This window comes from Wickerhamomyces ciferrii, contig 00034, assembly GCF_000313485.1.
Source record: "Wickerhamomyces ciferrii WGS project CAIF00000000 data, strain NRRL Y-1031 F-60-10, contig 00034, whole genome shotgun sequence".
In the NCBI taxonomy this organism is placed as follows: domain Eukaryota; kingdom Fungi; phylum Ascomycota; class Saccharomycetes; order Phaffomycetales; family Wickerhamomycetaceae; genus Hansenula; species Hansenula ciferrii.
The window spans coordinates 93765-106725 of NW_011887706.1; the positions used below are offsets into that span (position 1 = coordinate 93765).

Consider the following 12961-nt stretch of genomic DNA (forward strand, 5'->3'; position numbering starts at 1 on the left):
CCATTACATAATCTTTTTGTGTCAACAAATATTATTAATTTTATTCTCAATTAAACAACTCAATTATTAAATAAGAGCAGAAGCAATAGCTGGTAAAGTGGAATTACTAACAGTACCATTAGAAGAATCTAAAGCCTCATCAATAACTTCATAATCATATTCTCTTTCCTTAATATAATCTGGCCATTCTTTTGGTAAAAGAACATCAGGAACATCAAGATCAGCTAAAAGACAAACTAAAATATTAAGTTTATCAACTCTACTAATATCAGCTCTTAAGAAATAATGAATAAAATAATTGGTATCCATCTTCATACCATCAAGATATAAATTTAATTCTTCTTTTAATGGTCCCATAACACTTTTGAATACTTTTTTCAAAAGTTTTTCACCTTGATCCATCATTGGTTCTTCATCTTTATAAGCTTCAACTAATTTATCAACAACATGTAATAAAATTCTGTCTGGAATTTGAGCAATTTGCCATGGAACATGACCAAACTCTCTGAAAAGGTGACAATAATAAAGAAATCTTGGAACAGCCATAACAATACCACGTTTGGAAAGTTGATGTTTTTCATTATTATCATTATCATTATTATTATTATCAGTTGATGAATTTGGTTCAAATGGAAGTGTAATTTGGAAACTACCATCTTCCTTTGGTTCAACTGGAATTGTAATTTCATATTGGGTTTCTCTTTCAGGATCAATAATTAATAAATCTTTTGGAATTGTAAATGTTTGTCTTTGTTTATTTAAAGGAACATCAACAGGAACAGGAACAACACCATCTAAAGAATCCGATGAAGTTGAAGGAATTTGTGGCAATGAAATCACAATATCATCTTCTGGTGCTGGTTTTCTAAATCTAATATCGGTATATGTACTATTGGAATTTGAAGTAACATTACCTAAACCAATTGGTGCTGCAATAGTTGATGATAAATAAAGTGCGATTGTAATAAAGTTTTCAATTGAAAGTCTCATTGTAAATAATTTTAATTATAATAGTTATAAGCTTATTGTTTCTGTAGTGAAGAAAAGAAAGAAAGTGAATAAATTTTTGAAAAGTTTAAAGATATTTCAAGCCCTTTTATAGTTTTCTTAAACATTTATTTTCTGTTTATTGAAAAGTTATTTTCTGTTTATTGAAGACTTATTTTCTGTTCAAATTGAGGCCTTTTTCATTAATACCATTAGTTTTACAAAGCCTTTAACTAATTTACTCTTGAAAGAACTCAAATCTCATGAAAATAACGCATTTATGTATGGAACCCTATATACTATGAAATTGAATAAAAAATAACTATGAAAATTAAAAAGCACAGCTTAAAAAACAAAATTGAAAAGAACGAAATGAATAGTATAATAAACCAAATTTAAATAATATTTATTTTTTTTATTGATGTTGTTGTTGTATAGTAAACTTTGAACAAGTTCTTCATAATTCCAATATATTCTCATTAAAAAACCTCAATTTTTTTCTTCAACTAGATGAAACTTGTTCATTATCATTATCATCAAAATCTAAACGATGTTCATGATTATTTATCTGTTTATTGATTAATTCTTCATTAAGATTTGCACTTGTTAAAGTTGAACTTGATGTATTATTCTTTAATGAAGATTCTTCAGATTGTGAATTTGTTTCTTCAATTGATGATCTAGTTGCTGAATTTGGTAAAGTTCTTGGATTGTTTGATTGAGAATCATTTGTAGTATCTAATGCTGATAAAATTGGGGCAATTGTAGTTTGTTGAACACCAAATGACATATTCCTATTAAGACTTGGTTGATGAATATGATTTGAATTTTCTTTAAAATTATTTATAATTTCATTTGTATTTATTGCATTTGGTGTATAACTTCTTTTAGGAATTGAATCATTTTTCAATGGATGCCATATATTATCTGGTTCATTTGATGAATATAATGCAGTAATATCAACAGATGAAGATTCATTAATTAAATTTAAAGATTCACGAGATTGTAAAGGATCATAAACTGATGGTGCTTTTGCTGGTGGATAAGGTCTAAATGATGATGTTGATGATTGTTGCTGCGATTGTTGTTGATTTAATGAAATATTTGTAGTTGTAGTATGTAATAATGGTTGTAAATCAACAATTTCATTTTCTGTATCAATTCTCAAAGAGCGTAATGAAGTTGGCGACATTGATGTTGATGACGCACTTTTATAATCAGAAATACCTGTTGAACTTGTACTACCATTTCTTGAGTTTGAAATATTTGGATTAATTTCAGATTCATCTTCTTTTGGTGAAATTAATGAATCAATACCATTTTGTTGGGAATTTGAATGACCATGATGTAAAGTACCAGTAGATGAACTATCAAATGAATTTCTTGGAGATGTGTCTCTATTTGATCTTGCACTTGATCTAATTCTTAAACCTTCAGGACTTGTATTTCTAATAACAGATTGTGGCATATTTGGTGAAGTACCCCTAAATTTAAAATTTGTTGCAATATCACCTTCATCATCGTCTTCAGAATTTTTCTTTAATTGTCTTGGTGTACGTTCATCATCATCATCATCATCATCTGGGTTGTTTGCAACCAATGGTGGTGATGGAGTTGAATTTGTAAATGTTAAATGAGGTGGTTGAGCAGTTGCATTACCAGTTTTAACGTTTGATGGTGATTTAATTGGTGTATTTGAATCTTTATCAAATTTAATTGTTGTATCTTTTGGACCACCTCTTTCACTTAATGTTGGAGGTGCAGGCGATTTAGCCTTTTCTTCAATTAAGAAATCATCATAAGTTGGTGGATCTTTTGGTGCACTATCTAAAACAGCAGAATCTAAACCTTGAATACCTTCAGTCAATAAGTCTCTCATTGGTGGGGGGCTTATATCAGCTTCAAATGGAGGAGGTTCAAAACTTGGTCTTCTAATTAAATGAATAGGTCTTTGTTGTGGTGAAAAACTTGGTGAAGTTGCAGGTTGAGCTTGTGGAGAAGTTAATTCTAATTCTAAAGAATCTGGTTTATAAACATTTGCATTTAATGTTGATTCAAAATTTGGTAAAGATCTATTACCCAAGGTTGATACTGATCTTGAACGAGCTCTATTATTATTACCATCATTAACACCCAATGTTGCAACACTTCCTCTTCTACTACTACCATCACCACTTCCACCACTACCACGATGTGGAGGTGTACCATTTGGATTTAAAGTATTATAAATATTTTGATAACTTGAATTATTATAATCAACTGGTTCAACATCTGGAGAATTTGGTGGAGATAAAACTTCTCTTGGGAAATAAATATTTGAGTCATGAATTTGAGTTAATCCATCACTTGTTGTAGAACTTGAATTTGGATCACCATAAGCTGGTAATAAAGTATTTGCATGTGAACATAATGGGTCTAAAACATGAATAGGAGAATCTATACTAATTTCATAATGTTTTGGTTTCCCATCAATTAATCTTGATAATCTTAAACAAATTTTAATCCAATGATGAGATTTTATATTTATATATGAAGTATTTGGATGTAAATTTTGACGATTATTTAATTTTTGTGGTACATAAACTTGAAATTCAAATTCTTTTGCCGTTATATCATAACCATCAGAAGTTAATAAATTTCCCATTTTTTTAGCTTTTGCATCAGCATTTGGTGGTAAATCAGGTGGTGGAGGAGCTTTATGTTCTAATAATAAATATTTTTTGATTGGTTCCATTCTATGAACTTTTTTATTTCGACAATAATATTCTAAATTTTCAGTTAAATAAATTCTTATACGATGTAATTTGATTTTATCCAATGGAACTAATTTAAAAGCAATTGGTAAATAAGCATTTAATATGATAGCTTTTGTTGCAATAACAATATCATAATGTAATTGATCTTCCCAATCTCTACTTATAGCAATAGGTTCTGAATCTTCAACACTTTCTTCAGATTGAGCTCTAATGATTTTAATTGGTAATGTTGTTGAAATATTTGATTTAAAAGCACCAGATCTTTCAATAAGGACAGATAATGAATAAGAAACTGAACCAAAAGTAGCATCAATAGTTTCAGGTGTTGAACTTGGTATAGCTTGTTCAAAATTATAAATATAATCACCTGGAGCGAAAGTAAACTCACCATTATTATTTGTTTGTTGATGTTGTAAATTATGTAAAATGTTTGAATCAGTTGAATTCCCAGTAGCACTTGATTTTAATGAAGCTAATAAAGAACTTGAACGATGTCTATTCCCACTTGGTGATGGAGAAGTTGCTCTTTTAATAATACTTAAAGCATTTGAACCACCAGATTTTATTGAACTTGAATCCAAAGCATTTGTAATATCATCTAATGAATTAGAAGAACCACCATTATGATCATTTAATCTAACAATATCAGCACCACTTGAACATGTTGTTGAAGTATTTATATTGAAAAAAGGCCATGTATGATTAAGCAAATCGTTTTCTTCAAAATATTCAGTTCTTTTAGGTGGGATACCTTCAGGCCATTCAGTTTTGGAAACACCTTTAAAATTTAATGATATATTCTTGATTTTGGAATTTTTTAATACTCTTAGTATAAGACAACCTCTTAATAAAGTTGGAGGTCTATCTTGATATTCATGAGGTTCAAAACCTTGAACAAATAGGGTTTGCTCCACAAGTTGAAGGAAAACCTGGATGGTTCCTGTCTGAGTGAGTGGCCTAGTCTCAGGAGTGATTTCCAAAGATTTTTCCAAAGGAAAGAAACTCATTCTATGGATTTGAAACCAAGTTGTTGATAGTTTAGTTTAGTTGATTTGATTTCAATTTCCTTCTCAAAAGTGTCAAATTTCGTTTTTGAATTTGGACATTTTAAAGTGTCCGGTAACGAAAAATTGCTGCTTATTTATTATCGGTTGTAATGGAATAGAAATTAATTGAACGTGCGTGTGGTCTTATGATAACGGCTGAGTTTAAAGCTTTGATAAGGTGTTTATTAGATTCTACAGGGCTTGTTTAGGTAAGGCTTGTTTTTCTACTTTGGTAGTTTTTTATTGTACAAATGTTTTCTGTGTATATTTTGTATTTTGACCGAATTACTCCTATTATGTTGTAATCAACTATATTTTTAAAATGATTCTAATAATCATAACTAAAGTTGTGTTTGAATGTTTATCTATTGTGGTAATTCAAATTTAAATCCTTTTAAGACTCTATGATAATAGATGTAGAAAAAATCTGAATAAATAATAGTTTGAACAATACCTGTGAAAATAGCTAAATAATCAACTCTACCTTCACTAATCCATCTGAAAATCCAATTTGGAATGTACAAAGTTCTATAAGCACCAAGAGCAAAGATATAATGAGTTGTTAAAGTTCTTGCCTCACCAGTTCTTTGTAACATAAATAATTGAGGTAAAATAGCAACAGATTCTAACCAAAGACTAAAAGACCATAAAATTTCACCAAATTGGAATTTATAATTAAAAATTAATGATAATATAAATGAGCCACCAATTAAATATTCAATTGGGAAAGTATCAATTTGTTCAGTTTCAGTGTTTTTAAATTTATAAATCATTAAATAAACAATATATATGGAACTTGATATAAAGAAAAGTTTCATTAATGTGTTATATATAGAAACATATCTATAAGTTAAATCCAAATATCTTGTTAAAAATACTAAAACATATAAGATTTGAGTTTTCAATGAAATACCTGCAATTGATCTTGATTTTTGAATTGTATTTAATAATATAAGAATTGAAATTAAATGGGATAAATCACCTGCAGCTCTGAATATATTGAACATTTTGAAAATTATTCCACTGAGTGAATTGAGATGATATAATTTGAGCTAGAATATAAAGTCAATTAGAATTAAATCAAAATCAAAATCAAATAAAAGTAAATTAAATCAAGTTTGAATTGATTGAAGTTTGAACACATCAACAAAAAGCAAATTCGCGGGTACTCGATAATCTTTTCGAATGTGTCCTCTTACAAAGTTTCATTACTTAATAACACATTTTATTTTATTTTGTTTTACATAAATTACTTTCATTATTTATAATTCCCTTAATTTCCTATATCTTTCCTCTTCTTCTTCTTCATTTTTATAATCTCCTTGGTTTTTATAAACATTAAAACCTTTTTTCAACTGGAAATTATCATCATTTTCATCATCAACTAATAATTTTTCATTAATTAATTGATTTAAATCTTTATATTTTTTACCTATATCATCATCATTAATAAAATTTTCAATTGATTCTTTATTTATATCATCTTTATTCAATATTTGGAAATTTGTGCTTAATTCTTTTTGATTAAATTTCATTAGTGTTGGGAATTTATCAATTTTATATAAATTTGTTAAATCTGAAGATTCTTCAGATGTTGAATCAATTCTAATAAAATTATAATCATTTGAATAAATTTTAGCAATTTTTTCAAATATAGAATAACGACCATTCCATTCATCTAACCATGGTGCTAAAAATACAACAATTGATGGTTTGATTTGATTTAATTTTTTTAATTCGTTAATTGAACTAATTTGTTTTATAATTTGTTCAGGCCAATTTGGTTGAACACCTGTATGATCAGTTATAAATTTTGCTAAATTTTCAGTTGATCTTTCATCAACAAATGAACCCATATGACTACCATCAAATGAATATAATCTCAAGGTTGGGAATCCAATAATTTTTTCTTGTTTACGTATACGTTTATTTTCACGACCTTCTAATTGAACAATTTGTATTTTAGTATTATTAAATAAATCAACTAATGGTTCATATTTTGGACCTAATTTTTGACAATGTTGACATGTTTTTGAATAAAACTATTTGTTGTTGTTGTTAATATACAGTGTAAATCATTGGTTAATCACCGAATCTTTAACTTACATTAACAAGTGTATATTTCCCCTTTGCATAAATGATATCTTCAAAATTTGAATCATCAGCAACAATCACACCTTTAAAAGTCTTATATGACAGTACAGATGATATAAGAGCTGTCAATAATAGTATTTTAAGTAACATTTTGTGTATGTGTTGATCTATGATGAGTATAAAAGATGGTGTCAAAAACTGTGGATTTAAATTTTTATCAAAACGATCGGGTACAATTTAATTTTTGAGCGATAAATCACGACGATAATAAACATTTACTCTTAACTTAGTATCACTAATCAATTCAATTGACAACTCACTTATATTCAATCAAAAGACAGTGGAACATTATGACTTGGTTAGATAGAATCCTTTCTAAACCTCATAAAGTCCTTCTTTGGGCATTCACAGGGTTAATAATTTCATCAACAGTTTATACATTATTAGAAACTCCTAAATCCATTGGAAGTAGTACAAAGAAGAAGACAACAAAACCAAAACAACCTAAAACTCCTGAAGAAATTGAAAGGGATTCAAGAGATACTTCTACATGGTCTAAAAAGGAATTATTTGATTATTTATCAAAGGTGAGTTGAACTGATTTATTACTTCTTTATATGGGTTACTAACAAGAGAATAGCACTCTGTTTATCCAGATGTTGACATTGAAAGAGATGAATTACTTAAACTTGTCAATTCCATAAAGAACTTGTATCCAGATATTGATTATTAAATATTTAATTGAACTTATTTATTCCATTTTATTCATACTTTATTAGTTGTAACGTTGTTATTTCTGTGTAGTAAGTCCTGTCCTTACCGTGAGCATTTATTCCTAATCGATTGTCAATTTGAGCATTTAAACAACAACTTTGATGGTTAATTGGGATAATCTGGGAATAATATAAATAGCCATGAATCCCCAGATTTATTTAGATCTGTAACACTACTAATATACAAATAGACAACTATACCATCATTATACAACTATACAACTAGTACTACTTACAACTTCTCAATATGACTAACCATTATGTCTCTTAACCAATAACACTTAAATCCACCTCCCAGCCAATAACATTAATAAGCACTGTGGATTCCAGATGAAAGGGTAACACATTGAAATTAAACGCAATTAACCACAGAATAAGTAAATTCATCAATTTTCTATGAGACTTGAGTTTTTGGTTATAAAAAGGGGATTGAATTCGGAGTTTTTACACCTTTGATCTATCATTGTTTAATCAACTTATTCAAGTTTTATACATATTAATATATCAAAATGGTTAAAGCTGGTATGTAATAAATCAATTCCAATTCAATTGACCTCAATTGAGTAGGTTTTAAGGGTTTCAAGGGTTTTAATACTAACTTTTATACTAGTTGCTGTCTTAAGAGGTGATGCCGGTGTTTCTGGTACTGTTCAATTCGAACAAGCTACTGAAAATGATGCTACCACAATCACTTATGAAATCTCTGGTAATGCTGCAGATGCTGAACGTGGATTCCATATCCATGAATTTGGTGATAACACTAATGGTTGTACTTCAGCTGGTCCACATTTTAATCCATTCCAAAAAACTCATGGTGCTCCATCTGATGAAACTAGACATGTTGGTGATTTAGGTAACATTAAAACTGATGCTAAAGGTGTTGCTAAAGGTTCAATCACTGATAACTTGGTTAAATTATTAGGTCCAAACTCAATCTTGGGTAGAACTGTTGTTGTTCATGATGGTACTGATGATTTAGGTAAAGGTGGTCATGCTGATTCTTTAAAAACTGGTAACGCTGGTGGTAGACCTGCTTGTGGTGTTATTGGTTTTGCTAATTAAGAAATCAATTACCCACACCCATTATTAAGAAAATTATGATTTAGTTATGTTTTTATAATTTAATATACTATTGATTAGTGTTTTAAATATATTAGTAGTTTGTTATATGTATAATCTAAAATTTTTTAGACTCCGAATAATACGGGTACAAAACATTGTGCCAAATTACCATTGAATACTACTCTACAATAAATTTTATACTATATGCACATCATCTATTTTACATTAAAAAATTATCTATTACTAGTTTATTATTAGTTTAAATTTTCTTTTCTATCTTCTAAAAATCACCTTGACTAATTGGTTTAATTTCACCATTTAAAACTTTATCTAAAACTCCTGAAGCAGCAGCAACTAAACCTAAGAAAGGTTTTGAAGGATCTAAAACTTTTGATAAATATTCTGGATGATATTGAGCTGCAACATAATATGGATGATTTTCTAATTCAAAAATTTCCATACGTTCACCTGCAAGATCTTTACCAACAAATTTTAAACCTTTACTTTCAATCTTGGAAATTAATTTTGGATTAATTTCATAACGATGACGATGTCTTTCTAAAATTTCATCAACTCCACCATATAATTTTTTTAAAACTGAATCTTCAGTTTGGAAAACAGTTTCTCTTAAACCTAATCTCATTGTACCACCTAATTTATCTTTATCAATTTCTGGCATATAAACAACTGTAGCTTCTTCATCACTTAATTCTGGTACAAATTCTTGAGAATTAGAATTTGTAATACCAACAACATTACGAACAAATTCAATTGTTGCAACTTGGAAACCTAAACATACACCTAAAAATGGAATTTTATTTTCTCTTGCCCATTTGGCAGCTTGCATCATACCTTCAGTACCACGTGAACCAAACCCACCTGGAACCAAGATACCATCTGCACAACATAATGAATGCCATGCTTTATGATATTTAACTTTATCTGTATCATTTGATTCTAATTCTAAATCTGATGCTTCAACCCAAACAATTTCTAAACGACGTGAAACTCTCATTGATGAATGTTCCAAAGATTTAATAACTGAAATATAAGAATCTTTTAAATGAGTATATTTACCCACAAGTGCAATTTTAACAGTTTCAAATGAACGATCATATTTAGTTGTTAAAACTTTCCATCTATTTAATAAATCTTCACCTTTTGCTTTAGCTTCAGGTTTAACATTTAATGAATCTAATGATAATCTTTGAGTTAAATATTTAGTCATTTTTTGATCAATTAATAATAAAGGAACATGATAAGTTGAATTTAAATCATGAACACCTAAAACTTGATTTGGTCCAACATGACAAAACATTGAAATTTTATCAATAACTGGTTTTTCTAATTTTTCTGAACAACGACATGCAATAACATCTGGACTTAAACCTAAAGATCTTAAATCTTTAATAGCAGCTTGAGTTGGTTTAGTTTTTTGTTCACCATGAATAACTGGAACTAAAGAAACATGAATTAATGCAAAATTTTCATGACCAACTCTAAATTGAAATTGTCTTAAAGCTTCAACAAATGGAGCAGATTCAATATCACCAACAGTACCACCTAATTCAATAATACAAACTTCAGGTTCTAAGCCAGTATCATCAACTGGGACTTTAGCAACTCTTTCAATCCAATCTTGAATAGCATTTGTTAAATGAGGAACAACTTGAACAGTTTTACCTAAATAATCACCTTTTCTTTCACGTTCAATAACTTGTTGATAAACTTTACCAGTAGTAATATTATGATCACGAGTTAAAGTAATATTTAAATAACGTTCATAATTACCTAAATCTAAATCAGCTTCACCACCATCATTTAAAACGAAAACTTCACCATGTTCTAATGGTGACATAGTACCAGCATCAATATTCATATAAGGATCAATCTTAATAGAGGTAACTCTAAGACCTAAAGTCTTTAAAAGTAAACCAGTAGAAGATGCTAACACACCTTTACCAATACCACTAATAACACCTAAAATTCAATTGTTAATATCTGACATCTTTAAAAAAAAATCTTCATACACTTTTACGCGTAATTGAAAATTACTTACCACCAGATACAACAACGTATTTCATTTTGTGTCAAAAAAATATTAAATTAAGAATTAAATTAAAAAACAATATCAAACTTGATATTATTGCCTCAAGAAATTATAACAAAATACCTTGTTTTAAATTATAACTCTTCGGGGAGGAATTTCAAAAAGGTTTATTAAAAGGAATAAGTTTATTTAATTTCTAAAATTTTTTTTTAATGTGCAGAAAAAAAAAGAATTTAATTTTCATGGATTACGTAATGATTATGTCATCCATTTTTCTGGTGATGAGGTTACCCTTTCTGATCAGGGGAAATAATAAAAGGATGTACTTTCTTTGTGTATTTGGTGGTGTTTTGACATAGTGATATGTTTATTTTACTATAAGATCAATAATTTCTTTATTCTCTTCTTTTTCTCCGTGTAAATCCATGAATAATTGGCATTTTACTTAATAGTTATATAGTCTGCCATTTGCAATATGTAGTTCATATGTGTCAATAGAGCTACATATAAGTTAAATTAGGTATAAAATTAAAACATTATTTATTGAGGGAAATAAAAACTTATAAGAGGATATTAAAGTGCTAAATGAGGTTTATATTGTGTACTAGAGTGAAGGGGGATCAGCAGCTAGTATAATATAGTCTAAAAATTAAATGAAATTGATTGTTTAGCCTTCTCTTTATTTAATTCATCTTCTTCATCAGATTTTGAATTATTTGAATTCAATCCAACATAAAGACATTGTAAAAGATAAGCCAACAATAAAATAATCATTTTTAATAAAATTTTGAAAAAAGTTCCAAACATTGTTGAATTTTGTGATAAAAACATACCAAGGACAATATTTAAAAATTTCCAAAAAGCTTGACCTAAAAGTTGAAATGATTCAGCTAATACTTCTGATGATTTATTTTGAGTTTGAACAGTTAGGGCATCTGGAGTTGGAGTTGGAGATGGGGTGACTTCAACTGATTAAACATCCACTGGAGCTGGGGTAGCTCCAGTAGAAGATTCAACTGGTGCAATAACTGGAGATTCTTGATTAGGAGCAGCGACAACAGCATCAGAAGCAGCATCAGTGGGAGCAGGTTCATCTGGTGTTGATTCGTCTGATGTAGATCCATTTGATGAGGTTGTAGATTCTGAATCAGCTGGTGTACTTTCATCTGAATCAGCAGTGGAATCATCATCTTCTTCCTCATCATTATCATCTTCATCTTTAACAGCTGCAATTTGTTCAGACCTTTTCAACTGTCTATAATTCAATTTCATTTGCTTGTTCTTGTAAATAACCTTTAATCAAATATTCAATTGGTGTATTATAAACCAAAGTGACATCTTCTCTTCTTGGAGCAAATTCCGGCTTAAATTCAGTAATTCTATGATTCAAAGTAGCAAATGTATATGAATAATCCGAACAATCTGCAAATTTATGATGACAAATTCTTCAAATTTTGCAACATTCCATGATGTATTATAATGATTTGGTCTTCTTGTAATACCAAATTGTGTTTCATATGATGCAAAATCAGAATGAATATCAACTGGGAATTCAACTTTTGAGGATTTTCTTGTTTCATTCCAATGAACTTTTGAATCAAAATCTATAGCTGATGCCTGGTCTAATGATTGTAAACCATCAATTGAAATTATAGTCTTTATAGAGGAAACATCACTAATTTTTTGTTCAACAATAACAGAAGCTCTTAAAGGACCTGATTCATTAATAGAAACTTTACCAGGTTCAATATATCTAAAAGTATCAACATTGAAAACTTCAGTATCCCAAGCTTGCCAATTTAATGGAGTACCATCAAATAAAACAAATTGATTACCACCTAATTGATTTCTACCACTTGACAAATCTAAAATTTCACGATCTTCAACTAAATCAATTAATGAGTTTAAAACACCACCTTTAATAACAGTCCTTTTTGAATTTCAATTTCATTAGATTCTAATAATGAAGAATTTGATAAGTTCTTTGGTGATTTAACAATACCTTCTCTTAGCCATTGTAAAAAATTCAAGAGCTCAAATTAACCATTAGATTGAACAATAGCATTATTATTTTCTTCAATATCACCAAATAATACAGATAAAGCTTTTTTAGTTAAATCTTCAACTTTTTTAACTGCATTTTTCAACATTGGTGTAACATCATCTTTATAAAAAACTTCAATACATGAACCT

General features: G+C 28.7%; 6 protein-coding genes across 6 annotated transcripts; 1 reads left to right on the forward strand and 5 right to left on the reverse strand.

Moving 5' to 3' along the window:
* Nucleotides 1-66: 66 nt before the first annotated feature.
* BN7_1616 (uncharacterized protein) lies at nucleotides 67-990 on the reverse strand (the record flags this gene model as incomplete). Its single annotated transcript, XM_011277802.1, has 1 exon — nucleotides 67-990. One exon carries the CDS (start codon nucleotides 988-990, stop codon nucleotides 67-69), a length of 924 nt encoding a protein of 307 aa, XP_011276104.1.
* Nucleotides 991-1489: 499 nt separating this feature from the next.
* ALY2 (Aly2p) lies at nucleotides 1490-4750 on the reverse strand (the record flags this gene model as incomplete). Its single annotated transcript, XM_011277803.1, has 1 exon — nucleotides 1490-4750. One exon carries the CDS (start codon nucleotides 4748-4750, stop codon nucleotides 1490-1492), a length of 3261 nt encoding a protein of 1086 aa, XP_011276105.1.
* Nucleotides 4751-5154: 404 nt separating this feature from the next.
* On the reverse strand, nucleotides 5155-5796 carry ERD2 (Erd2p; the record flags this gene model as incomplete). Its single annotated transcript, XM_011277804.1, has 1 exon — nucleotides 5155-5796. One exon carries the CDS (start codon nucleotides 5794-5796, stop codon nucleotides 5155-5157), a length of 642 nt encoding a protein of 213 aa, XP_011276106.1.
* Nucleotides 5797-6051: 255 nt separating this feature from the next.
* Nucleotides 6052-7033, reverse strand: BN7_1619 (uncharacterized protein; the record flags this gene model as incomplete). Its single annotated transcript, XM_011277805.1, has 2 exons — nucleotides 6052-6831; nucleotides 6896-7033. 2 exons carry the CDS (start codon nucleotides 7031-7033, stop codon nucleotides 6052-6054), a joined length of 918 nt encoding a protein of 305 aa, XP_011276107.1.
* A 1132-nt stretch (nucleotides 7034-8165) lies between these two features.
* Nucleotides 8166-8718, forward strand: SOD1 (superoxide dismutase SOD1; the record flags this gene model as incomplete). Its single annotated transcript, XM_011277806.1, has 2 exons — nucleotides 8166-8178; nucleotides 8267-8718. 2 exons carry the CDS (start codon nucleotides 8166-8168, stop codon nucleotides 8716-8718), a joined length of 465 nt encoding a protein of 154 aa, XP_011276108.1.
* Nucleotides 8719-8998: 280 nt separating this feature from the next.
* Nucleotides 8999-10802, reverse strand: CTP1 (CTP synthase; the record flags this gene model as incomplete). The annotated part of the gene is made up of 2 exons (XM_011277807.1): nucleotides 8999-10698; nucleotides 10778-10802. The coding sequence occupies 2 exons, from the start codon at nucleotides 10800-10802 to the stop codon at nucleotides 8999-9001; spliced, it is 1725 nt and encodes a 574-aa protein (XP_011276109.1).
* Nucleotides 10803-12961: the final 2159 nt, after the last annotated feature.